The 27,607-nt window shown below is 45.9% G+C and overlaps 1 protein-coding gene across 4 annotated transcripts in view; it reads left to right on the top strand.

Moving 5' to 3' along the window:
- The window catches only part of EPAS1 (endothelial PAS domain protein 1), an 81,194-nt gene that overhangs the window by 40,215 nt on the left and 13,372 nt on the right, over nt 1–27,607 (top strand). For 3 of the 4 annotated variants that reach the window (XM_088796183.1, XM_088796181.1, XM_088796182.1), the window contains 7 exons: nt 3,542–3,779; nt 3,936–4,126; nt 10,897–11,048; nt 11,423–11,507; nt 14,988–15,106; nt 15,199–15,404; nt 23,946–24,052. In XM_088796183.1, coding sequence (XP_088652309.1) covers nt 3,757–3,779; nt 3,936–4,126; nt 10,897–11,048; nt 11,423–11,507; nt 14,988–15,106; nt 15,199–15,404; nt 23,946–24,052 — 883 coding nt within the window. In that variant the 5' untranslated portion in view covers nt 3,542–3,756. The remainder of the gene's footprint in view (nt 1–3,541; nt 3,780–3,935; nt 4,127–10,896; nt 11,049–11,422; nt 11,508–14,987; nt 15,107–15,198; nt 15,405–23,945; nt 24,053–27,607) is intronic. The other variant, XM_019748604.3, reaches the window with a different exon arrangement.

Genomic DNA, 27,607 nt, shown 5'->3' with positions numbered 1-27,607 from the left:
CAGCCTGTTTCTTATCTTAACCACCTATACTCTTTATTGCCTGTGCTTATTTCTGTCATTAATAGAAATGCTTCAAGTTATTGGCTTCCTAACTAGACTGCATTCTCCTTGAGAACAAGGAATGTATGCCTTGTCCACTCTACAGTTCCACAGGGTCCAGCCCAGAGCTCAGTAAACACTTCTGGGTCTGCACAAGGGGGCAGTGACCCAGGGCCCGGTTTCTGTTGTGTGTTCCATATATGAAACACTGTGTAGGACCGCCCTGTGGTCACAGGCGGGTCACCCAGAAAGATAGGAGCAGGAACTTTGTAGAAAGAGCAATTTGGAGTAAGACATAAATTTTGGAGTCTTTTCTGATGATTTGAAAAACTTAGGATAATTTTTCTTTTTTACAAGAAACTGGAGAATTCTAACATGCCATGTCTAGAATTGTCACTTAAAAACAAGCAACAACAACAACAACAAAAAAAAAACCTGGTCAATTGCAGTTCATTCTATCACCCATCTGGGGAGAGAAAATAAAGTGCAAGTAGTTTAGGAAACAAAGCCTCCTTGACCTAAGGAGGTTCAGCAACATGACACAAAGAGCTGACGGCAAATCATCTCCAGCCTCAAGACAGCACTGATGTGGCGATGAAGAGCAGCTGTTTTGGCCAAAGTCTGAATGTGATTAATGCTCAGATTAGCCAGATAATGGGATCGTTATTATCTGTCGTGATGGTTTTCATTTGTAGACCTCTTTCTAGGACAGGCATACCTCGGAGACAGTGTGGGTTTGGTTCCAGACTACCCCAATGGTAGGAGAGAATGGCGTTAGCACAAATTAAAGAAACAGCAACAAACACCGCAAAAAAAGTGAGTTGCAATCTTTTTGCTGGTAGAAGTTCTTGCCTTCATTTTGTAAAAAACTGCAACATCTGTGGAGTACAATAAAGCGAGGTATGCCTAGACTTCCAACCCTTTTACACTCGTCTCGTTTGATCCTGACAACTAAGACATGAGAGCGCTCTCATTTTACAGATGAGGCTATCAGGGTACAAAGAATGTATTTTCTTGTCCAAACTCAGATATCTGCATAGTCCGGTAGCCAATATATTAAAACATCAGTTCTCCTAACTTCCAGTCCCCTGTTCTATTTGTTAAGAAATTTAACTTGTGATAAATTGTGTAAGGAAGTAGATTGTATATGCATCAGTTGGACTTAGGGAGGTCTTACCTTCACACTTAGCATTAATTATACTTGTTCTTCAGTGTTACTAATTAAATCATGGCAGTGTTACACATTTTTGTCTGTTCTTCCAAAAGTCAACATTAGACAGATATCTCTGGGCTGTGTCAAGTTTAACTAGCTAATCTAATTAAAGTTGTGTTAGTCCCCAGAGTGCAACTGTAAAAACAGGGTAGCTAAATTGGAGCTCATGACTTTAAAACCAAGAGACTGCGTGAGATTCTCAATCTTTTTCTAAGTGTTAAGATGTTGCTCTTTCTTTATTTCTTGCTAACGTCACTGTCTCCTACCATTAAGCCATGGAAAGTGTATTGACCTACGAAGAGATGGGTTCTAGCCTTAGCTCTACCACTAATTAGCTAGATTGCCCTTTGTAAGTCACTTAACTGGGTTGGGCCTCAGTTTCTAGATCTGTGAAATGGGGACAGCAGCAATGCCTGTCTTGCCCATCTCACATGTAGTTTATGAGAATGGAATTAAACAGGGTGCATCCATGTGTCTCAAGAATTCTAAGAGTCTATTCACTGACTATACAGTCTTCAAGGGCTTATGCAGGTGTTCACTTTGTGATCTTGGGCAACTTACATTTTACGTCTGAGCCTCAGATTCCACATGTGTAAACTGTGTTCACAATACCTACCATAATGTGTTGTTAGGAGGATCATAATGAGGTAATATAATGTAGGGTTCTTGGTGCAATGCCAGTCACAAAAGTAGGTGTCAATAAATGTTTGCATTGTCCAGGGAACATAGTAAGACTCAAATGTCAAATACCATTGCCAGACAGAGCACCGACTTCAGACTGCCTTTCCCCCACTTGGTTCTCTCTGTCTTGTCTGCTCTTCCACTCTAAGGAAGGGGCAGTGGCAAAGGGAAACTCTGTTCATGTAGACATTGGCGTTAATGTCACAGCCTGTGCTGGGGATCTCTTTCACCCCAGCATGGCTTCTCTAGATGCCCTGAAGATTGATCATGTGTCGGAGAGTGCAAGGGTTGGTGCTGCAGGATGGCATATAACATCTTAAAGACACTGGCTATCCTTTACCTGGCTCTCAGGACACACAGGCATGATGGGTAAAGTTTTGGTGTCCTGTTCCCTTCCCACCCTCCTTTCCTGTGCCAGGATGCCTACAAACCTTGAACAACCGCTTTTGCTCCACAGTGGGAGGTCAGGACTAAAACACAAGTGGGAGGGGCTAACATACAAAGTGTCAGTAACGGTCTGGTGCAAAAGCAAAATGATCCCCAGGGCAGGTCTGAGAAGGTGGAGATGGGTGGGATGCAGGGGGAGAGTTCTGGAAATTGGAAGTCAGGGGGAGACGAGGGAACAAGGATTAGGTAAAGAAAACAGAAGAAAGAGATGGGACAAGAAAAACAATTTCACCCATTTCACAATTTTTCTGAAGGCCCTTCTTGTCCATCAACAGCTATTGGACATTCCGCAGTTTGAGTACATGGTGCTTAATCCATTCAGATTGCTGGATGTTCTATTTTTTAAAAGGAAGCAAAACAGTGCCTCTGCCCCAAAACTTGAAGGGTTTGAAAGGCATGGCAGCATTCCATGAACCCCCAAATACTGATTATCTGTCTAGATAACAGGCTCCAAAGTCAAACAAAAGGAGCAGCAGCCCCTGGTTTCGAAACCTCAGAGGGAGGACAGAGGGAGCCGCGACTGATTGGATGAGGCCTTGAGAGCCGTGAACGGCATTGGACAGGTTAAAAAAAAAAAATACAAAAAAAACCAAACTCATTTACTAACTGTACAATACAGGTTATTTATAGAAATATAAGAAAATACAGATAAGTGTGAAGAAATAAACTCCCCATAACCTCACCATCCTGAAACTGTTAACATTTTTGTGTAGAGAGAGGAGAGTTATCCATGGCTAAGAGCCTGGATTCTGGGGCCCACCTGCCCCACTTCCCCATTTACCTGCCAAGAGGCTGCAGGTAGATTAGCCCCTGTGAACCTATTTCCTCATCTATAAGTTAGGAATAATAATAATTACTTCTAACAGCAGTGTAAGAATTAAAGAAGCTAAAGTAACAGGCTGGTAACCTAGGCTGGCAGGATTAGAAAGAAAACGTGTGTGTGCTCACTCTTCTGTAACCTTTGCTAGGTGTGCACTTGGGGTCACTCACCTAATGGAGTGGCGGACTGTTCTTTTCGGGTTTTCATGGCATTTTCGATTTTTACCATGGAAATCACTCCGATACAAAATGGGATCTAAGGTTCAGTACTGGACTTAATTTTTCCTAAGTGCCTTTTACCTAGAAAGAGGACCTTGAAACAGTTTTCATCTTGTATTCCAGAGCCTTTGACACAGCCGCTTGGGTCACTGGCCATAGTTCTTCACACTTGCCTCCCCATCACTGCACCTTCACTTCAGTGCCCAGATAACCCAGGGCCAGGTCCACGGCATTGCCAGTGGATGAATTTAATTGTCAAGTCTGCTTAAGCCATGTGAAGCCCTGTCCTGGACACCGTGGACCTACAGGAGGAGGAAGGTGGTTAAGAAGACAGAAACATGCAACTGACAATAGAAAGCAGGTGGTGTGTGGCTCCGACGACGGGTGTGAGCCCAGAGAGGTTCAGTGGGACAGTTTGGCTGTACCGTGGTTTGGGGGGCCCTGGGGACATCTTGATCAGGGATGTGATAGGATGACAGTGATATTTCAGGGACTAACCTCTTCTCTCTCAATTTAGGAGCAGCTCCGAGAGAAGGAAGGAGAAGTCCCGGGATGCAGCAAGGTGCCGGCGAAGCAAGGAGACGGAGGTCTTCTATGAGCTGGCCCACGAGCTGCCCCTGCCTCACAGCGTGAGCTCCCACCTGGACAAAGCCTCCATCATGCGGCTGGCTATCAGCTTCCTGCGAACACACAAGCTCCTGTCCTCAGGTGAGGCTGGGAGGCCCCCCAGGCTGGCCCTGGTAGCAGCCTTGCCAGTGTGTCCCTCCACACAGGAGGATCTGTGCTGCGAGAGTTAGAAGGCCACTGGGAAGGTCTCCCCGCTCAGCAGTCCCCACTCTGCAAAACTTCCGCCCACAGAAACACTGTCATTGGTGCTTTATTCCTTCGTCATTGGTGCTTTATTCCTTCGTGTTGCACATCTCCTTCCCAGCAATGACCTTTACAATGAATACAGCCGTGGGATGAAGGGCAAGGACAGGACCAAGGAAGCACCTGGGTACCTAGAAGCTGAAGAGGAGAGAGAGGAGCACAAGAGCAGCCTTTGCTGGCCTCCCGTAGCCTTTCCATCTGGCTGTAAGACCCACACCCACTCTAGATTGACTCCCTAAGAAGTGTTTTAGTACTTCTCGGTGAGCTGCCTTCTCCAAAAGGGCAGACGTGTGCCCATAGGATCTTTACCCTCTTACTAGCCAGTATTCCAGGCAAATTATTTGGTGCCTCTGCTCTTGGTGTCCTCATCTATAAAAAGGGGTTAAAAATACTTACTGTACAGGGTGTCTGTGAAAATTAACCGAGATGATGTCTGCAAGCACCTGACACACCACACATATTCGCACTGGTGAGTCTTTGATGGATAACAACCTCCACACCGAGTCAACTCATTCTCACCCTCCCTGGTATCTCGGCAAGTCTCAAGTTCACAAAAGTTTTTCTGTTGTTTTTTTTCCTCGGAGTTTACATTCTTCAAAAAAACCATTTCCTGTTAGTCCTGGCCAGAAAGAGGTGGCCTGAATTTTCCAGTTTTGGATCCTATGTGACAGTCCTATTTAATCCGTCAGTTTTGGAAGGAAATTGGGCAGTGGGTAGTGTCCCTCCCCACTGGTTGGGTGGCATCCGAGATAGTGAGTGTGAGGGAGGCAGGTAGGGGAAGGCTCTTTTGCGGTTGGTTTATAGTTTTTGTGAGTGAACCCGGTGCCTTGGAGCTGGGTGGATTCTGCCATCCTGTTATGAAGTGGCTATTCTGGGAAAGAAACCCTGAGCAGAGGGAATCCAGTGTGAGGCTGGGAGGCCAGACCGGCATGTGCTATTCTGGGCCCTGGAGCACAGGAAGGATATGGGGGAAAGACTCAGAAAATAGGATGACAGCTCAGTGAGTCCAAGGGTTGGAGGGCTAACCCTGTACTGCAAGTCTAAAGAGGCTTGGAAAGGAGCAGACAGGACGGGGAGAACCAAGGGCAAAGGCGTGCTCTATAAATACTTTCAAAGAAATAATGCAAAGCAGCAGCAGATTCATCATCCTACATGCTATCGAAAGAGGGAACAACGGGCTGAAGCGTGAGAAAAGCCTGGCGATGCCATCTCAGGGTACATGTGTACCTCTTTCTTTTAAAGAGGCTCGTTTTCCTGGATAGGTGAGGGCAGTGTCTGGTACACCTTTATGTATACACAGGGTAGGCAGTGGAGGATTTAGGGACTAGATGAAGACCCTTTCCCCACATCCAGAAACTTCCTTGCTGTGGTACTTACAATTTAACTCAAACATTAATTCCTTTGGGTTAATCACTGCTTCCTTCCATCACCACCCGCATTCCTCCACTAAAAGAGAGCCCGAAAGAGACAATACATTAATCCTGAGATGCCTCTCTGATTGAATTTGGACTTGCAGAATATTTCACAGATGATGAAAAGTGAGGCACAGAAAAGTTAAGGTTGCCCAAAGTCTCATATTTAGCACGTGGTGAATGCACACCAGGAACTCAAGTCCTTTTGAATCTCGATCCGTGGGAAAGACAGACACAGGAGGGCAGGAGCAATGTGCACACGTGATCAGGTGAGGATGCTGACAAGGGCGGGTGGGGAAGAGGAGGGGGAGGCAGGGCAACCAACGTTAAATGGAGATCACCTAGGGGGAAGGGAGGTGGTCCTCACACATTCAGTGAGTTGTTCCTATCCTTTCTCTTGGTGGATGGCCTGTTTTCCATGCTCTCTCACACATAAGCCTAATCTTCCCTCAGTGATCAGAGGTTGGCTTTGAGGGAACCATGAATTGCAGGGCATGTCTGCTTGCACGTATCCTGATGTGAATCCCCTGTGTGCCAGACGTGCCCAGGGAGAAAGGACCAGAGTGGCCACAGTGAGATATCATGTATTCTCACTGAGCTGTTGCAAACTGTGGACACAAACTGCCCGCCCGCTGGCTGGACTCAGCCCCAGACCAACCAGCGTCCTCAGCATGTCAGCTCCGATCCTCTCTATCCCAAGGAAAGAAATGACAGAAAAGGATAAAAAGTGTCTACATTTGACCATCTGGTCCTAATGTCCTTGGAGAGCAGTTCTCATAAAACAAGCAGCGCCCCGGGGGAGGAGGAGATAGAGGGCATTCAACAGCCCCTTGCTCTACCCTCTCTTCCAATTGTTAAAATTGTCTTCCAGGAATTGCAGGGGAGACAGGACCTTTTTCTTTTCTAATCATATTTTGCTTTTTCAACACATATGACTCAGTGCAAAGGAGTGTAAGAATTGTGGGCAGGTAGCTCCTGTGTTGGAACCTCGGTCTGGCTGCCTTCTTTCTCTGCCACCTCGTGAAAATCTCTACTGTCTTTGAGCTTGACTTGCCTCATCTCCCCGAAGGGGATCACAGTACTGACCCTGGGATGCTGTCTGAGGATGGAGATAATGGACATAAAGGCCCTTATCTAACTCTTGCCTGCCACGTACTAAGCTCTCGACAGGTTATAGCTTACACATCAAAATTATTATGAACAAGTAAATTGATTTATACTAAGTATATATAAATACCATACTTAATAAGTATACTATCTTCTGCAAGCTTTTCCAAGTCAAAACAGACTCATTATTGAAACATTTCTAACAAAGGTGAGCACTAATGTTGGCTCATTTTACAATAGGAAATAGCTGGTTGCATACCTCAGAGTTCAAAAGGCTAAAAAAGACCAGGTTTTGCTTTAGAAAAGTTTCTTCTTTACTTAGTAACACGTTTCCCTTTGATTTTCACAGTAGGCTGTTCTGTGTGGGAATGTTGGAGAGGAAACCTCAACGCTAAGAAATTCAGGCTAGGAGTCTGGGCTGCGAATTGAGATTCGTATCACAGGAAGCAAACTGAAACAATAGCTTTATGATATTAGCTTCCACACTGGGCCGAGAACAGAACACACTCTGACGGGAACATCTGTGGAAATACCACTTGATTGTCTTAAATCCTCTTTCAAGATGAGCCTCACAAATCAAGACCAAATGAGCGTCACTTCTGCATTCGAAGGGCGTTAAAATAAACAGCAGTAAATATGCAAAATTGGCTTTTCACCATAAAACAGATTTTTTACTTCCCCACACTCTCATGCGGTGAAATCAAATTGATTTTAGACAAGAGCTGGAGATTAACGTGAAGCAAGTTTTCTGAAGAGAAATGTCAGGTTTATTATTGATTCATTGGCATTTGCTTAGTGAAGACATTGGTCTTCATAAGAGATTATGTTTTCCTGATCTCTAGACTACTAAAGGGAAGATATTAAAATGTGGGGCAAAGGATTTTAAAATGTCTACCATGACTTTTTCAGGCAGAGAAAGTGGAACCAAACGGGGAAAACAGTGGAGGCAGATAATAGTTTTTGATGCCTTCTTAGGTGCCACTTTCAGACTGCCTTTCCTAAGTTTTCACCCCCTACTGTTTTTACTGGCCAACCCCTTGGCCCACCCAACCTCCACACCAAGGTCTTTTTCTGTCCTGTTGGGAGAGGAGCTGATAAACTGATTTGTGCTAGGATGTGAATTGCTAAGAGCTGCTAATGTGTAATCTCTTCTCGAGATACTGACCTTGTTCAGACTATTCTCTTAGCTTACCTCCACCCTGTGCTACAGCTTACGAAGGTCAATACGGAGAGGTAAGATAGGATAGGAAGTTATGTCGAGAACAAAGGAATGAATCTCTAATGGTGGACTTTCAGGGCCCTTTGGATGCCTGCAACGTTGGGTAACCCACAGTACTTTCTGCCAGAGAGGCGAGGGAGCCCAGGCCTACTGCCTGGTAATGGTGGAGTCTAAAGGTATGGCTAATGAGCCAGTAAGCGATCCAAAAATAATTTATTCATGGTTTGAGTGGCCCTGCTCTTGCAATCAGTATACCCAAGAAGGGGGTGGGAGGGTGGCGGGAATCTATGGCCCTGGGAGAGCGTGAGGGGAGGAATCCGTTTAAATGGAAAGCCCCTGTGATCAAAACTAAGTGACGACTGTCTGCCAGGCACATCGGAACCGGGAAGATCACAGCAGAATGGTCTTGAGAATAGTCAAAGCAATCCTGGAACTTCTCAGAATAGGAAACAAAGAGGGAAAATGACCTTGGTGGAATAAAAATGCATCCTGACCAGCAGCCGCATCGTGTGACAGCCCGGTCTCAGAGACCCTGTCAGGAGCGTCTGCCCTGCCACCCTTGCCTGCTCACCCCAGATGCCTAGTTCCCACTGCCTAGTGGGTCCCACCCCATAGGGTGGTGCTGCCTGAAGGAAATGAGCGGTGCTCCGGAAAAAGTGCTCCGAAACCTCAGCCGGAGCACATCCTGGCTGTGGGGAGTCATCAAAGCCTGTTTACAGGGCTATTTTTAGCATTAAAGAATCTTGTTGTGCTCCCGGGGCTGGGCAGGCCTCGTTCTCAGCAGAGTGCCTCTGATTTTGGTGACCTGCCCCTCGTCTCTCAGGTCAGACCCTGAAAGGTCCTGGGAGGCAAGTACCTGAGACTGAGAACCCAAGGTGATTTAAAGACCCCCCATTTGGTGGCTTATTGAGCACCTACTGTGGGCTCCTCTTTATTGGGCACCAAAGATTTCTCTCCCTTGTGTAACTTTACAGTGGTTTATCTTTGTCTTTACCACCAGTAGAGTCCTGGTGAAAGGATTGCTCTTACACCCTTTGGTATGTATCCCTGATTCTCCCTAGGACAGGACTGAGCACAGAGTAAGTGACACTTGTTCACAGAGGCGTGATTCCTGCTTTGCGTTCAGCACGCGGCAGACACTGTAGGAGCATAATAACGGTAGCTAATGAGTGAGTTTTCCATGTGCCTAACGCTAAGTCAGAGATTAATGATACATCAGGGAGGGCGTGCTGTGCAGACAAGCGCAGGGAAAGGCCGGGCAGCTTCAGCAGGGGGGTGATGTGCAGGAGCCCTGGCCCCTTGTGGGAAAGGCTGCCTTCACCCCCAGCTTTCACCCTCCGCTCCAAGCTGACAGTGAGCTAGCCAGACTATTCAGAAGCCCCCAGGATAAGCAGGTGCCGCAGGAGTAAATAGTTCCACAGAGGAAAGAGGCCTGGCTGTCCCAGGGTCCCTGGGGGCCAGCCCGCCAGCTTCCTGACCCTCCAGCCATTGTGACTTCAGTTCCAAGATGTTCTGTTTCCATTCGTGGCCCCCCGAGCGCCCCTCTCCCTCCCTCCCAGAAGCCAGCTGGCCAGCTGCTGTAGCCAATTTCGCCACCTCCTGGAAGCAAGTGTACTGGGCATGGATGGAAACCAGCTTCGCTGTGTCAGAACTGTTAAAAACAGGAAATTTTAAGCAGAACTATTTCCTCTGGGCCTAGTTAACCCAAATAAGGTTGTCTTGGGATTACTCCAGATTTTAAAGTCAGTGTTGCCACTGAGATCAAAGAAATGGAAGAGAAAAAAAATCTTCATAGGCCAGAAATCACAGGGCTGGCCTCTGCTGTCTGGAGAAGGTGGTCACCTATCTGGTGTGATTTAAATGGTGCTGAAAAACCTCTCCTCACCCATCCCCCAGATAGGTCACCACCTGCCAAAATACGCTGATTTTCCCAGCATTGGGGTCATTTCCAGGACCTTGAGTTACAGTGGTTCTTCTCCATCTGTGGTCCTAGGGCCAGTAGCGCTGACATCAACGCTAGGAACGTGTTGAAAATGCACATTCTCAGCCCCCAGTTGAGCCCTCCCTAGTTAGGACCTCTGCAGACAGGCCGATCCCGGGCCAGCTTCCTGAGTGTGTGACTTATACCGACCTGCAAGGCGCCACATTTAGAAGGGCCCTTGGCCTGGTTTCATTTTTCAACAAGAGGTCCCACATTTTTACTTTGCACTGAGCCCCGCGAATTATACAGCAGTCCTGAGCCCAGAAATCCTTGTCTTAGCAAACCCTCCACATGGTTCTGGTGCACGCTGAAAGCACTGAGTTTTCAATCATTGTCTCTCCTAAAGCCTCTGTTTAAGTGTAGACGTTAAGTGAGAGCCCTAACATTGTCAGAGGCGTCACCCACACCTGGGCTTCAGCTCATTATCATCAGCTCAGCTGACTAGTTAGTTGGCAGTCACCCTAAGCCGGAATCAAGGGTGGGTGTGTGGTATAAGGACATTCCGAGAGGGTCTCCCCTCCCACAGGCTGGCCACCAGAACCAGGGTGTGAAGAGGAAAGAATTTCCCTCCTTTTGTTCCAACATTTTAGCAAACCAGGGAAAGCCTCGGTACACTAGTCTGCACAGCCCATCTCTTGGGCTGGCCTGTCCTGCCTGGGCCTGCTCTATTCCTCTGCAGATAGCATCTGTGACTCTGGCACATTTACTGATCCTGTGAGCTCTTCCCATGCCCACTGCTTGGGCATGTGGCAGACTCTTAGATGGTTGGCAGTGTGCATTTCCAGAAAAGTCCAGGGATTTGTACCATCCCTGGCAGAGATCCGCCTATGCCAGTCATGTGTTTTAACACCACATTCATACAAGCCGTCCCATCCCCCTCTCTTTCCAGTTTGCTCTGAAAACGAGTCTGAAGCCGAGGCTGACCAGCAGATGGACAACCTGTACCTGAAAGCCTTGGAGGGTTTCATTGCCGTGGTGACTCAAGATGGCGACATGATCTTTCTGTCGGAAAACATCAGCAAGTTCTTGGGACTCACACAGGTGACACCCTCCTCTGGCTCTTTCAGAAAGGGAACATGTTCCCGTTTGGGGGTAGAAATTAGTGGAAGACTCTGGTACCATCCCTCCTGACCTCTCCCCGCACGTACCCACCGGCCCCCTCTCTGATCTCAGGCCACTTCCACTCCCTGGCATTGAGTTTGGCATTGCCGATGGCCATCCTGGTGGACAGCTCTGCTGACTAGATTAATAGGCCCACCCTTGTGAATGAAGTTTCTGTCACCAACAGCAGCCCTCAGTTACATCCCTATGTCTGGGGACCTAACACTAGATTGAGAATGTGAGAAGAACTGATTCAGTCTCCTCCTTATCACTCAATCTAGGACTAATGAAGCCCGACCTTGTTTTTGAAACAGGTGGAGCTAACGGGACATAGTATCTTTGACTTTACTCATCCCTGTGACCACGAGGAGATCCGTGAGAATCTGAGTCTCAAAAATGGTAACGTGTTCTTGGGTTTCCTTCCTTCTGGTGCCACCTGGTAGGGCACCTGTATTCTCTTTGCACATGAATGTAGGAGAGATGGATCATGAATATCATCCAGGAAAAACTGACATCCAAAAAAAAAAAAAAAAAAAATCCAGCAGAGCCTCTGAGATGAGATCGAGGGCCCTGAAAGGTCTGAGTACTCAGAAACATGTCCTCTGGCCCTGCACGGTGCCTGGTATCACACTATTAGGGCACTCCATGGGGTTAGGACACTGTCTCCAGGAGGTTTCATCACCAGAGAGTTCAGCACCTCTGCCAAATAATGCCACCCAAACCGGTCAACTCATCTGTACCAAAGTGTTCATGGGAACTGTTGCAGCTGTCTATTGCTATGTAACAAACCACCCAGAATGTAGTGGTTTAAGCAGTCATTTTATTACCTCTCACAATTCTGTAGGTTCTGTGAGTGGTTCTTTTGTTCCATGTCATGTCATCTGGGCTGCCATTATCTGGGGACCGGGCTAGGTGGGATGACCAAGATGCTTACCCACATCTCTGGGACCTTGTGTCTGGAGGCTGGGGCCAGCTGGGATACTGGACAGTTGGACCTCTGTCTCACTCCATGGAGTCTCAGAGCCTCTCTCTCTTCACCTGGGATCTCCAAGGTAGCCAGACTTCTTACATGGCAGCTCAGGGTTCCCAAAAGTGGAAGCTGCTAGGCCTTCCCAAGGCTTAGTCCAGAAACTGGCGCAGCGTCACTCTGCCCCACTCTGTTAGTTAAAGCGAGTTACAGGCCAGCCTCAAATCAGTGTGGAAGGAACTACACAGGCCATGAATATCAAGAGGAGTGGCCCATTGGGGCCAACCTTTGGAGACTAGCTACTCCAGGAGCCAAGAACTAAATTTGGTCCCCTAGTGGAGATAATAGGACAGGTAGTTTTTGATGGAAAGAAATTTAAAGGTCTAGTGTACAGTACTCTAGCTGTGGGGGCATCCATTAAATACTGATGGATGGGAGGCCCATACAAACAGAAAACACTGTGCAATGACAACTGAAGTTTCTGGTTCATCTCATGTAACTGGGGACATTCAATCAAGGAAAGGGATGAATGGGGATACTATAAGAGGACTGAGGCTTTGGGCGGAAGTGGGGCTCAGTGACTTTAACGATCCCTTCTGAACCTGAGATTCAATCACTGTCCTGGGAAGATTATGCCCATGTCTAAACATCCCCTTTAACATCCTTCACCTGTCACTGCCATGGGTGTATGCTTGTCCAACCTGAATAACAGAAGCCATGATACTAAGCCTGCAAGGTTTGGATACTGTTACTGTACACATCGCAAGAGCAGACACTTTCTTGGCCCACTTCCACCCTTGTTACAGACCGAGCCTGCAGTCTGAGCCTGCAAAATGCAGACTTAAACCCACCCCATCCCGCCCACTGACTTCTCGTGCAGCGCCTCTTTTCTCCCCCCTGAAGGCCTCGGGCCACCTAGCTCCTAGAGTCCAGTCTGGAGAGCAACTGCATGGGCTGTTCAATACCTGAGCTGTGCTGCAGAGAAAGTCCTGTCTGGTTCTGCGGGGAAGGAGCTACCAGACTTTCTGAATCGCTTTCTAAAGCAGGTGCTTGAAGCCTGAAGAAACCAGAGTCTCTTATATCTTCTCTACTCCAGAAACCCTTCGGTCCTTGGGTTCTCATTCTCAGACTGACCTTAGTCGCGGTCTGAACATGTGACCTGAAGCAAGTCACTTCATTGCTCTGTTCCTTGGAGTCTTTCATTTCAAATTGATGGTATTGGACCAGGCAAAGTCTAGGACCTTCCAGCTCTCAAGTGCCATGATTCACAGCATGATAGTACTCTATCTGAGCAGAACTTTAGGTCTCTTGGTTCTCGTGAACTTGGTATCAAACTCAATGAATCAGCAAGCAAATGCTTATTGAAGGTGCCGGCCTGAGTGGACTCATGATCTGGAAGCAAAGGGTTAGTGTGAGCACCTGGAGGAAGATAAGGTCAGGAGGCAGATTGTGGAAGCCTTTGAAGGCCGGGTGGAGGTCCTCGAACTTTATCCTGTAGACAGAGGGGAGCGATTGAAGGGTTTTGAGCAGGAGTGGAGTAATCTGATTGGAACTGTGTTTAGAAAGATTAATCGAATGGCAGAATGGCAAGAATCCAGAGGCTAGCAAGTTAGGAGGCCACAATAATAACAACCTAAGCCACAGCCACACGCATCCCCAACACCAGAGCTGGTCCAAGAGGTAGTGGGTCCAATCTCGTATGAGATTACGAGAATATCTCATGATATGCAAACCCCAACTATGAAAATTAAAATTGTAAGAAACGTAAGTCTGGGAGTCATGGTTTTATTATCATGATGGAGGAATATTCTTTCTTAAAAAGAAAGCAGATTCACCATTTGGTCCATTACTTAGTGGGCTCTCCTAAGGTTAAGATAGATTCAAAGGTGACACAATCCACTGGTCACACAGATCTTTGGGGATATGTCAATCAAATAAATCCCAGCCCTCTGGAGGTTTAGGTGCAGAGGCTGGTGGCCATGCCTGGAGGGAGGGGTGTGAGTATTTGAAACAAGGCTCTGGATTGTTCTGTGATGCTAGACAGGTGGTAGGCATGTACTTGGGAGGCCCAGGATGGGGACAGTGGATTAGGCAGAATTTAGACATGGATAAGGGTGCTCAGATGACGCATACTGCATTCACCAGTTTGCTTGACAGAAAGTGGAGAAAGTTCTGAATGGGCAAGCTATGTGGAGACTATAAGGAAGGAAGCTGTATTGTTTGTCTTGGTGATTTATTTCATTCTGGCTGAGAAAGGATATGATCCATGTTGAGTTCATCTTTGGAGTGGACTTGCTCAACAAATCCCAGGAGGTTTGGACCAGAGGTGTCTCTTGAGCTTGACATACTCGTATGTCACTTTAGGGAAAAGGCTGATAGTACATTATCCTGATTGCAGCTATTGCTAGTTGAAAATAGAGCACAGGAAGGTTCCAGTTTCTGCGGGACACGAATGAAGAAGACAGTCATGTCTGAGGGACAGTTCTAATCTGAGAGGCTTGTCCCCTTGGATAATTGTGGTCTCGCCCAGACTGTCCTTTGGAAATTCCTCTTAGGAAACCTGGGGCTGCCCCAGCAGAGGTTTGCTGAGATTATGGCTAATAGTCACTCACTACCTTGCTGCTCTGAAGGGAGCTCTGACCACGTGGCAGGTGCAGTGGACATAAAAGAGTGGAATCGTCCTACTCCTCAGGTGCTTATACTCCAGTTGGGGGGACAAGCTGGAGATGAGAAAGCTTTAGTCCATATGCCAAGATGCTACTTTGCATTCATGGCAGGCTACAGGTGCTAAGACAGCAGATACTTGGGAAGTACAAACAGTGTGTTGCCCAGAAAACACTGCACTGGGTCCCTCTTCTGAATATAAGTGAAAAACTAAATTCTGCTGATTCTCTCCGCTGTTCTCCATCCAGGCTCTGGTTTTGGGAAGAAAAGCAAAGACATGTCCACAGAGAGGGACTTCTTCATGAGGATGAAGTGCACGGTCACCAACAGAGGCCGGACTGTCAACCTCAAGTCAGCCACCTGGAAGGTAGGACTGCGTCAGGCGTGGGTTGGAGCCCCCGATATGCCCCCACCCCATGCGCTCGGCCCCACATCTGACACTCCATGGCTGCTCTTCAGGTCTTACACTGCACTGGCCAGCTGAAGGTCTACAACAACTGCCCCCCTCACAGCAGTCTCTGTGGCTACAAGGAGCCCCTGCTCTCCTGCCTCGTCATCATGTGTGAGCCCATCCAGCACCCGTCCCACATGGACATCCCCCTGGACAGCAAGACCTTCCTGAGCCGCCACAGTATGGACATGAAGTTCACCTACTGCGATGACAGGTAAGGGCCTGGGAGGGAGACAGTAGTTGTGCTTGTGGGTATCGGTGTGGGTCTGGGGCATAAGTGTTGCATTGCGGGGTGCAAGCTTGTGGGCCTGTGTCACTGTTTCATTCCATCTGTGCAGCTAAGGTGTTCTGAATATCATATTGGGTGGTTCCCCACTGAGGCAGCCACACCGTCTGACTGCAGAGCTGTTCTGGTGTGAGACTCTGTTGTCATTTTTGATCACTGGGGTGTGTACATGTTCCTCCACGTATGTGTCAGACTCCTGAGGAGATTTCCAGGCCAGTCCTCGTCCCCAGGAGATGACTGTCAAGAGAGGTCCATCAGCATTCCCAATTCAGAGGCCAGCTGGGCGTCCGGCTTCTGGCTTCCACGTGTTCTCACTGCCGTGCGTTGTCTGCCATTACTGAGCTCCTCCCTCAGTCTTTGCTCCTCCTGTGTCATCTGCATTCTGGCCGCTGCCCAGCCTCGTTTTGAAGGCATGTTGCTGAAGGAAGCTAGGCCAGACTCTAACCCTCGGCGCTGAGCCCAAGTGGAAATTCTCTTAGGGGAGAGTGGAGTGGTTAAGAGCATCGACTCTGGGGCAAGACGGCCTAGGTTCGAATCCAATAGGAAATGTTCTGTGTAAGTATTCTCACCCTCAAGGGTTTCTTTCTTAAAGTTGTCAAAAGAGCACCGAAAACATGGCATGTGTGAGCCATGTCAGCTCTAGTTCTTAGGTCGAGGTGAGGTGGAAATAGGCCTGGCTGAAGTGAATGCCGCTGTGACCTGCTGATCAGTGTATCCCCAGACACGCCCGTCAGGGCGGAGATCTCTCAGCCTGGCCTCAGCTTCCTGCAGTCTCCAGAGCCGCCATTTTCTTCCAGTGGCACAGTTTTTGCGGTAACTCTTTGCTACTCAACTACTCCCCTTTGGTTTCTCAAAAAACCCTGAGGTCTCAGCTTCCCCTGGTTAAAATGGAGATGATAATACTTTCTCAGCCTGTTTCTCAGGATCATTGTCAAATGAGATCATGGCTATAAAAGCACTTTGAAAACCATGAACACCATACCTGGTGTGAAGCTTTTTACTGCTTATGTCTTACTCCCTGTCCTTGCCCTCCCCCGAAGTAAGTCTCCCCACTAAACCCAAGGGGCCGAGATCACTTCTGGAGGCACGTAGTGGCTTGGGGCCTGCAAGAAGAGACCACCAGGAAGAAACTGCCTTGCCTTCCTAGCCAGCCACCAGACCCCTCAGCCTTCCCTAGGCCCACCCACCTTTCTCTCATCCACTGGACATCCCTGGGGTATCTGGGTTTCTTCATGGGTGGGGCCTAACTTTCCAGGCTAGGCTGAGTTTCCCTCCCCTGATTCTAGACTGACCTGATGTTGGCTGGTGCCCCTTCTTAGAATTGGCCACCACTGCAGACGCAATTGAAGAATTTTTATAAAAGTGCCCTTGTGTCATTCCTGTTTCCCAGTTCTAACCACCATAGTGCCAGCACTCAAGGCTGTTGGAGGTAGTGAGTGGTTATATAAGTAGAAATAAGCGCTTTAACCTCATAGGGAGAAAATGTCACATAGGAAGCCCTTCGTCCTGGAACTGACACAGTCATCATTAATTACAGTCGTTAGTACTGTTATTATTGTAATGATGATGATGATTAGAGAGAAGATTGCTCCAAAGGCAGACACCAGAGAAATCCATGTTGTGTGTAAGGTTATTTATCAGATGCAGTCTTTGTATGCACATGAACATTCTGGGCAGAAGACAGTTTTGTAAGGTGTACCCCTCTGCGTAGTCTTCCAAGATGACAAGGGAAATACCTCTGCAAAGCCCATGTGTCTCTTCTCTGGCTTCCAGGTTAGCCGGTGCTCCCAACTGTTAGCCATATAGCCTGGCAGCAGCTCTAGTGCTATGAATGATGAAAGCTGCGTGTAGCCCCTGGGAGTGAAATTCATCCCTAATGTGACCTCACACGCACTGAAAAAAACCCTACTGGGATCCTAGAAAATAACTTGTCATTCCCTAGATAACAGAAAAGAGGGATTTATATTTAAGCTTAAGACTTTGCTCCCTGTTAAAGTAAAGGGGGGGAATCCTCTGGAAAGGGTAACTCGAAGTTATCCTTCATTCAGTACCTTATTTTGAATGTTTCAGGTTATTTCCTGAAAGCAACTAACCTTTGGATAAAAGAGGAGGGGAAAAACATACAAGGAATTGGGGGCCTTAGAGTGGTTAAAGAGGCAAGGGACACAGAAAGGAGAGTGACCCTGCACTGAGTGTTTAGTTGGGTTCAGGGATGGTGGCCAGAGTCCATACTGGCTTGAAGGAACCTGTGATTTAGGGCTTTGTGACTCAGAGTGTGGAAGGGGATATTGCCTGTAAGTTCAGCTAGATACATTGAACTTTCAGCAAAACCTTGCCTTTCAAGACACCTAGTTCCATGGCCTAAATTCTGAATTCAGTGGTGCTGGGGAGATGAATGCAGAGGTATTTGAATACATAGAATGCTGCACCACGCAGAAGTTGTGTTTAACCGCTTAGCAGATTAGTTCACAAGGGCACAGGCGTGGCTTAGACAGTTTATAAAGTGACTATTTTAAGTCCTTAATCCCTAAGTGTTATTTCTCGATTATTTTGATGAGAACTGGGAATTTTTAGTGTTGGTAGCTTCTTTTGTTTTCATTGTTTGTATTGGGATGGGAGAAAGCATATGCATCTTATCTCTCTCTCTCTCTCTCTCTCTCTCTGCCCCCCTCCCTCCCTCTTTCTCTCTCTATTCCTCTCCAACATATTCTTTTTAATACCCTTCTGAGGTCAATGTTTCAAAAACCAACACTTGCATATAATAGCTAATGGGGGAATTTCCATTTTAATAATGGAATTCACTAGATTTAATGATATCTGACACACCTTAAGGGCTATGATTTCCCACAAAGCAAATTATTTTCCCATAAGGAAAATTAGAAAAAATCTGATGAAAATATAAGGCAATTCCAAAATTTTGAGGCTGTTTTGTGCTTTTCCTTAGATGTATTGAGACCACAAACATAATCAAACAAACAAACAAACAAAAAAGAAAGAAAAGGATCGTGGAGAAAAAAAGAAGGGAGAACAAAGAGGAAAAGGGGAAAAGAAATAAAACAGAAAGAAGAGAAAAAATGACTCAAATCTTGTGTTTAACTCTCAGGTTTCCAAAATCAGCTTACCTGAAACCACCTATTGTTCTGAAACTCTGAAACTGAAAGAAGGAACGCAGATGGTTCAAAATGCATTTGTCCTGCTCCTTTTAATAAAGGGTCAGAAGACCCTATTAAGTCCTGTATAAATTATCTGAAGTACGGTGAATATTTTAAAAAGCAAATTCTATAACAATTTATGTGTCAGTCATATTTGGTATATGGCTGACTGCTCCCAACAGGGAGAGTTGAGTTGAGTAGCAAGGTTAAAGAAGAAAAATGTCCCAGTTACCAGTGTAATTAATAATCTCACCTCCATTTATATACTCTGTTTTCTAAAATACTGAGTAACCAATTAATGAACTGTTATTTATCGAGCATCTGCTATGTATCTAACCCTGTGCCAGAGACTTTTATATCAAAGAAGTAAAAGAGTTGGTTCCTGAGCACTAAGAGTTTAGAGTTTGAGACACAAGCAACTTAATGAAACCACAGTGAACAGTACATAATAGAGCATCCCATTCACTCAAAAGGCAGACAAAATTTGTTCCCAAATAGTTTAACTTTAAAATTGGATGATTCTTCAATTCAGATGGAGGTGCCATCTTCTGGCAAAAGAGAATAACTGTGAAGGAAATCAAGCCATTAAGGAGCGCAGGACAAAAATCTTGTCAGTTTTATGAGTCTTCCTGTATCTTAGAAACAAATTATAAAGGCAAATTATGTGAATAGGATCTGTATTACTGAGGGGGAAAAGGCATCAAAGTTGCAGTAAAAATTTTAAATTAACAAAGAAGGTCACGTAATCTTTACAAGTAGGATTTGAGAGCAACCCTGCTTTGTCATTGAATTAGGACAGCATAGGGTGTAATAATAGAAGTTTAATAAGCTAAGATGCCTGCATTTCAAATTCTGTGGAATAAATTTATGGTGATTCTTTATCTACAAAAAAAGTGGCACGCAGAGCAGGGTCAAGCCAGGACTGAGCCAGGGCAACCTGCCTATGAATAAATTCACCCCACCCGTAACACATCACACTGACACAGTGGAAACTGATTATCCATTAACTATAGAGCCGGTTGTATAGATTTCACATAACCATGTAATATTTGAGGAAAACACAAGGCTTAAGTAATGTTATTTAAAACAAGCAAAATCTGGATAAAAATATATTGCAACAGAGTTAGTGAATATATTGAAATCTGAGTTAGTGACTAGTCTGGACATTACTAAGGAAATGAAATTTCAAAGTTCCTAAGCACGTATAGAAACCAGAATGAGGCGAATCAAGTGTTGCCTAGGAGAGGCCATTGCCTGAGGGTGGAAGGGAAGAAAGCAGACCCTTAACGGAAGTATGGTTTATTAACAAATGCACTCTTTGGAAAACAAGCAGGTGGTTTATCCTCTTAAGTAGTTTAAATATTCTAACCATCTTGTTTACATGAACAATTGACCTAGCGAATCCATAACTCCTGTGGGGACCAGGGCAGAAACTGCAGCCAGACCTTGTTTGACTCCAGGCAAGGGTATCTGAAGTCAGGGAGCTTGCTGCCAGGTCCCACATGGACGGGTACGAGGCAGTGTCACTGGGAAGAAAAGCAAGCCGTCTTTGGCCTCCTTGGATTTCTTCTTCATCTGAGATGCTGCCACTGACACTGCAGCCAAGAGGATAATTTTCTTCCTAGCACTCGTCCACAGGTAGTCCATGTTGAAAAGAGCCTCTGAACATTTTTAAGGGTAAAGAGCAATTGAAGAGCCATGACTAAGTGTCATTTTACATTACGAAGGCGTATCTAACTCAGAAATCCAGACTCCAGTGGTCCGACCCACATATTTACTTGGGATAATATTAATTTCAGAATTTAACAATGCTTTTTCCTCTATATTTTGTTTTCTTTTTTTCTGTCTTCCTTCTTTCTCTGTCTTCTGGTTGCCTGTGTCTACAGCTCCCTCCCTAACTTCATCCTTGATCTGTTTCTTTTTCCACTTTATTATTGAAAAGGGACCTCTATTCTCATTTCTCAAATCTGGTGAGTTAAGCCCTTTGACATTTCCCTCTTCTCTAAAAAACAGAAGAGCCCTACTGAGTGGACTTTTTTAAATTTATGGGTGACCCCAAGCTGATATTTTCCCCAGTGAGTCAGGAAACCTTAATTAGAAAGAAAAAAAATAAATAGTTTCCCTGCCGTTGATGGAGAGAGCGGGCGAAACTGTGTTATCACAGCCCAGCTCCAGAGGCTTCTGGGAAATTATCAGGGAAGGCCCTTCTGTGCTGTTGTAACCGACCCTATAAACAAGCTGGGTTCATTAACCTCCCCACTGGCGTCTGTGTGCCTACAGATGAAGGCGAATGACCAGTAGCTTTAAGTTGGGGTTTCCTGGCTTTGTGAAGTCTGACAACTTGAATGTTCTTCAATTGTGTTCAGGGTATACGTATTTCCCAGTTTTTATAGTAGTTTGTTTAAAGGAATGAAGAAAGAGACGTTAAATATTTATTTTAGTTGACAAGATAAATGAAGGCTGCTGCTGGGAAGATAGCTGGCAATTCTGAAATGTAGGTTTGTTTGTCTACTTCCAAAACATGCCTATTGTGTGCCTTTGAATGGATGGTACATTAATTAGATTAAGACGACTTTTATTATGAGGCTGACTAGAATAAACATTTGCTTTGAACATTTTAAAGATTCTAATCTTGAAAGAAAATTTAATTTCTTCAAGGAGTAGAATCAAATCTTTCCCAATAGCCTCATTTTTGAGTCTCTAGAAAATTCTAGATCTATCTAGAAACAGAAGCAGCTTATCTGTCAAATCGGTGAGCCTGTAAATGGCCAGCTCAATGTCAGCAGAGCCTGCTGGTACAATTCTGTTTCCCAGGCTGCTCTAGAAAGGCACTGGTCCTGACAGAAAAGCTATTTGGTTGTAGGAAAGGAAGAGCCAGCACTGTTCAACTGTCTCCTTATTCTCTCCCAATCTCTACTTAGCTAAGGTACCATTGGGCACCAGCCCTGGGGTCAGGCTGACCAGGGCCGTGTCCGTTGCTGATGAGTTCAGAGACATCTCTGCTCAGAGCCGAGTAAGGGGACAGAGCCTCCTAGTCTGAGACGAGCTGGCTGGTGTAAATGAGCTGGTGCAAGTGAGCTTCTGGAATCTCACTGGAGAGATTTCCATTGGGCTCAATCAGCTGAGACCTATGCTTCTCAGCCCTGTTGGACTGTCCCTTGTCTGACAAAGGCTTTAAGCCTGCAAGGCTCACCCAGGCAGACAACTTGCCTCTTCTCTGCCTTTGTCAACACCAGACACACCTTCCAGAATGAAGAAAAGATAGATTGAATGTCATGAGGGGTTCTGCTCAGGGCTGTGTGTGTGAGCACCAGCCTGCATTGAGACAGTTCATCATATTCTTGGAGGACAAGTAGAACATTGGTACCCAGATTCCTTAGCAGTGCTGAGATAGACAGTGCTGTGGATGTACGTCAGGTCCTCAGAGAGAATCAGTCCAGCAACCCAAGTATTTACTGAGCACCCATGTAAGGGAGGCCAAAGGAGAAAATGGTCCCTAAGTTCAGAGGCTGATAGCCTGGGATGTGGAGAGACAAGTACATAATTCTCTGTGATATTCACCTGTGAGGACTTCATGAGGTGACACTGGCAGAGGAATTGGAGAGGGCCTCATGGAGAAGGTGAAGCCTTAAGCTGGCCCTGCCATAGTCAAGGCTTAGAAAACGGGAGAAGAGGAGGCATCGAGGGACTGTGAGGAGAGGAATCCTCCAGGCAGAGGGTACAAGACAAGCTGAGAGTGAGCTGCAAATCAAATTGCTTGGAAGATAGAGACTAGATGCTAGGGGTCCTTGGAAGTTAGGCAGAGAGTTTATTTACTCTTGATGTGGTCGGTAATAGGGAAAGCTGGGGATGTTTAAATAGGGGAGTGACATGATGGAAATAATATTTTAGGATGATTTATTCTGATAGATGTATGCTATCAATTGGAAGAGGAAGGAGAGTAGAGACAGGAACCCAAGGAACCACTCCTTCTGCTTTCACTTCTGCTGTCCTCTCTATACTATTCATCTCCAACATAGATAAATAATGAGGCCATGGCTGAAAGTCATGCATTCTGAAATAGCGGTTAGAACGATGAGAACAGCATCACTTCTAACTTGTGATAGGCCAAATTCACAAGACAATGAGCCCATTAGAAAAATGCATGAGATAACAAAGATTATGAAAAATAATACACAGGGTGCCAAAAACATGTATACACATTTTAAGAAAGGAAAAAGACTATATTTAAATCACGCTGATGGTAACCACTTTGAGCACCTCTTGTAATTGCAGAAGTCAAACGTGACTTGTTATCTTTTGTTATTGGTATAAAACAATTTTAATACAGTTCTTTTCCTTTTTTAAAATGTGTGTACATCTTTTTGGCACCCTCTGTATTTAGGTGTGACATGGGAAAGTGGTTAATCTTGGGCAGGGCTTGTTTATTTTAATGACTCCAGTACAGAGCAAAGGGTCCTTGGAGTGTTAGGTGATTCTTCATGGAGCTCCACTTTTGCCTTTTCTCTGCCCACTTCCCATCAACAATAGATACCTTATAAGATGAAGCAAGGGACATTTGGGACAGCCAAGTCCTGTCATTTCAGAGCTTCCTGTTTACCAGAAAGTGTAACGAGGAGGCACATTTCTACAACTGTGATTTTGTATTTCTTCTCTCAGCAACTCCTGCCCTCCCTCCTGTAGGGGACAAGTAGAAGAACCCAGAAGGCAGACTCCATGTCCAAGAGGAATCTGAGGTCCCCAGGCAGGACATGAGGAGAAGCACTCAGAGGAGTGAAGCTTTAAGCACAGAAGGGGTTCTCCATGTGTGGGGTTCATCCTCACTTACTCTGTGGTTCACACACAGACAAATGTCATCTCTATGCTTTTCCCCACTTGGGGCCATGTAATTTTCACTTTTCATTTATATCACCCTCTATTAGAATAAGCTTGATCTAGTAGGTAATCAGGAGGTCCTGGTTTTCATTCTTGCTCTGATCCCTGGACACCTGTGAATATCAAGCAAAATGTCCTCCATCTCTGGATCTCTACCCCCTCATCTGCAAAACCTGGGGAGTGGGGACTGAGAGCCCCTTCCAATGGTTGTTGGAGACTAGGCATATGTGTATATTAGGGTTGGGGGGGTAGGGCGTCCCCTGAGGAAGTGCTTTTCCTTCTTCCCCAAACATGACTTCAGGAAGGGCAGGAAGCCTGGAGTGTTTTCATCTGAATGTGGTGCATTTCATTTACCTTCTGGGTTTCTATAGCTCCTTGAACCTCTGTCTACGTTCATATGTTTTCTTTTCCCCACAATTTGTTTTCCTAATATATTTTTCAGAATCACAGAACTGGTTGGTTACCACCCAGAGGAGCTTCTTGGCCGCTCAGCCTATGAGTTTTACCATGCACTGGACTCAGAGAACATGACCAAAAGTCACCAGAACTGTAAGTCCATGGGGTACCCTATGTGGCTCCCTTGTTTCTGTGGAATTTGGCCTTGAGTGGGGTGTGACTAGTGAGACAGGAGAAGACCTGGTCACTTCCTTCATAGAGCCACCATCTTGTGCAGCAGAAAGACTAATGCCCTCAGGATGGTTAGAGCACCAAGGCTGCCACCAGCCTGTAGTACACCTTCATGCAAATTAGGAAAAGGACCTATTCCTCTAGGGGACACACCGGCGCCAAAGCATACAGCTGGGAGAATGGAAGGTGGGCTGAATCTCAGACTCCACAAGCAGCCTCTGCTGAGCACCCTTGCAGAGTCAACAGTCTGCACAGCTCTGTGGAACAGCCCTGTAGCGAGTAACACAAGACAACATGTAATCACCTTGGGTTATGTGCTGCAGAAGCAAGTATATCCATTCAGAGAAGAGGAGGGCTGGGAAAGTTCAGGAAAGAAAAGGATAGAGCATTTGAGTGGACACCTTGAAGGATAGGGGAGGATTGAGTTAAACAGAGGGGAAGGTAGTAGGATACAAATTTAATAGATGTGTTGAGATAGACATGGTTCTCGAAGAGTTTGCTGGCTGGATCAAGAGAGCTAAGTGGTAGGAGGCTGTCCAGGTAACCCAGTGATGGCAAATGGAAACGGTGCTTTTCAGCTTGTAAGAAACCTGAGTCATGAAAGACTGTAGAACAGGACTGTCCAATAGAACTTTCTGCAATGGAAATGTTCTACATCTGCATAGTCCACTGGTGACCTATACAGTGTTTGAAATATGTCTAGTACAATTGAGGAACTGAATTTTTTAAATTTAAGTAGCTACACTTGGCTAGTGGCCACCATATTGGACAGGGCAGTTCTAGTGCATTCACGTGGCCATATTCCCAGGTCAGTCTTCCCATTTGTAGGTAACCCAAGACCATTTTCTTGGGTCTACAGCCTATCAACCTGCAAGGACTCTGGGTTTATAACCCTATACTTGGCCCACTGAGGGTCGTAGAAATTGATAGGATTGATATTCACCCTAAGGGATCTCATTTCTGGGGGGGAAGTGGCTGTGGGCTCCGCGGAAGCCAGGTGGCTCATACCTTTAGCTACAGTGTCTAGCATAGTGTCAGGTACAGTACAGGTACTAAATGAATGATAAACCCAAGGGCAAAAACATATTTGGGGAAGAATGCTTCAAAATAAGTATCCACAGTAGTGCAAACAGAGGTGCTGAGAGGATTATGGAAGAATTAAAAACGGGAAGGTAAGTCTAGGAAGATTCCCAGTGGCTCTGCTGGTCTGGGGCCCTCAAGAGTAGCTGTAGCTTGAAGTGGCACTGAGGAAAATGGAAGCACAGCTATTTGCTCATTATTCCTAAATCCATTCCTCTATCCCAAGATTAGGGCAGCTGACGTTCAGAGCAGCTAACAGACCAGCAACCCCATGAGCTGTATGTGAGCACTGTTAATAGTCTAATGGAGCGAGGTCTTCTCTTTCTAACTGGTTTCTCTGCTTCTTCCTCATGACTTTTGGGGTTGATCTGACCATGCCACAAACAAGGCCCTTTGATGATACCTCAGAGAAGTTTCTCACTGAGAAGTTGCAGTCCGGCAAATAAATAAATATATAATAAACAATCTCAATTCAGCCACATTTAGAGACCCAGGGATGGGGGAGGGAGGTGAAGGTGTTCTTGTGTGTCCTGCCCGCAAGACTGGGAGTGACCCTGCCCCAGCTTTGAAATTACAGGATGTGCTTCCAGCTTTCACTTTGTTGCCCCCCCCCGTGCTCTTCTGGTCTGTGACTGTTCCTGCTCCCAAAGTTATCGTGACACAGGGACTTAGGGACCTGGGCTCCAGCCCAGCTGCCCCACTGATTCCCCAGAGCTGGGCTTTCTGGGCCTTCCCTCCTTTAGATGTAAAATAGGGGGAAAGTCCAGCTTTTCTTCTCAGCCAAAGGTGAAGTCAAAGCAGGGACACCAGTAAAAGTTTCTGGGAATTCTTGGAAGACAGTATTATACTTTGTCTTCTGGGATGGGAAATTGGAGGATACTCCTTTCCAAGGAAACAAAAATGATGACTGCTCTCTATATAAAGGATATTTTTTTTCTTTTCTTCTTCTTAGAAGAGCTTTGGTTCCTAAAAACGAGCTGGGATAAAAATTTGTCATATAAGTTTTCTGCTGACTCCAGGGAAAATATGACATTTTTTATGGAATCTGTGTATTTAAGCATTAGGCACACTTCAAGGTAATTCACAGCCCAAACAGAAATCACAGGCTCCCGTCTTCCCTTGGTGGAACCAAGTAAAGCTGCTGTCAGCTTAGAGGCCTGTACCTAACCAGCAAACCCAAACCCAGCAAAGGGAAATCTTCATGGGTTGGAAATTGGGTTAATGCCGGCTAAAACAAAAGCGTCCCCCGCCCCCACGCCTGCCTCTCCCTCCTTCCTTCTCTCTCGCTCTCCCTCTCATTGGATTTGTGCAAATACAGTTGCACCACAGACCCACACTCATGCTGTGTAATAGCTGGAGGCCCAGGTTTGAGGCTGGTCTACGTTGACACACCAGCGTCCCGAATTTCGGCACGTATGTATGTCTTAGCCTGTGAACATTCACTGTTGAAATCGCTGGGGAAGTTCAGCCCTCAAACCAGATTTAGATAATTGAAAGCCATCATTTCCAAATGGATTAGTAATTTATACTGTTGTTACTCTCAGAAGGGAGGGGTTGATTTCTCTTTGTTGTGTGAGGACATTATGTGCTCTTAGGGAAACAAGATTAAAGGCCATAAAAAGCCTATCTACCAAGTAACAGGCCCCTCACCAAGGCTGGCATTAATGAGCAGATGATTAGAAGGCAGGCGTAATTATATTCTACTGACAGCAGGCCCTCGCCTGCAATCGCTAGAAATGCAGTTAAAACCTTTGCTCACTGCACTGTTTAATCAAGAAGAATAAAAGCCCTGAATTTTGTCTGCATTAAGAACCGTCTAAATAAGTTAACTCCAGCCACTTGAAATTGTGCAAGAATCATTTCACTGCAGCAGGGAAGCCTCAGCAGATAAAGTGAAGTCAGGGAGGACAGAAGTTATTTCTTTGGCCGAAGTGTCCATGATGGTTCTAGACAGAGGCAACAGCAAATTTAGTCTTCCCAGTGAATTGTTGCTCAGGGAAATGTAGTCAGAGAGTGCTGGACTAGGAGCCGCAAGACTGTTGTCTGGCCCAGACTGAGTCGCTATCGTCCTGGGTGATGTTAAACAGGTCACAATCCCTCTGGCCTTGTTTGCCTCAAGTTAAAAGAAGGTGATCTCTAGCCTCCTGAGAGCACAGTGTCCCAATAGATTTTTTTTTTAAGATTAGGATAATACAACCACTTGGGAAAATAACTTGGCAGCTTCTTAAAAGTAAACCTATACTTAGCATATGACCCAGCCCTTGCACTCCTAGCTGTACCCACGAGAAATGAACATACATGTCTGTGGAAACATGTGTACACAAATGTTTATAGCAACTTTAGTCGTAATAACTGAACGCTGAAAACAAACATCCATGGACAGGTGAATGGATAAAC

The sequence above is a fragment of the Rhinolophus sinicus genome, chromosome 2 (genome assembly GCF_057876585.1).
Source record: "Rhinolophus sinicus isolate RSI-liver-muscle chromosome 2, RSI-T2T, whole genome shotgun sequence".
NCBI lineage: Eukaryota > Metazoa > Chordata > Mammalia > Chiroptera > Rhinolophidae > Rhinolophus > Rhinolophus sinicus.
The sequence above is the reverse complement of the archived record's forward strand: the minus strand, read 5'-3'. Positions and strand labels throughout refer to the sequence as shown.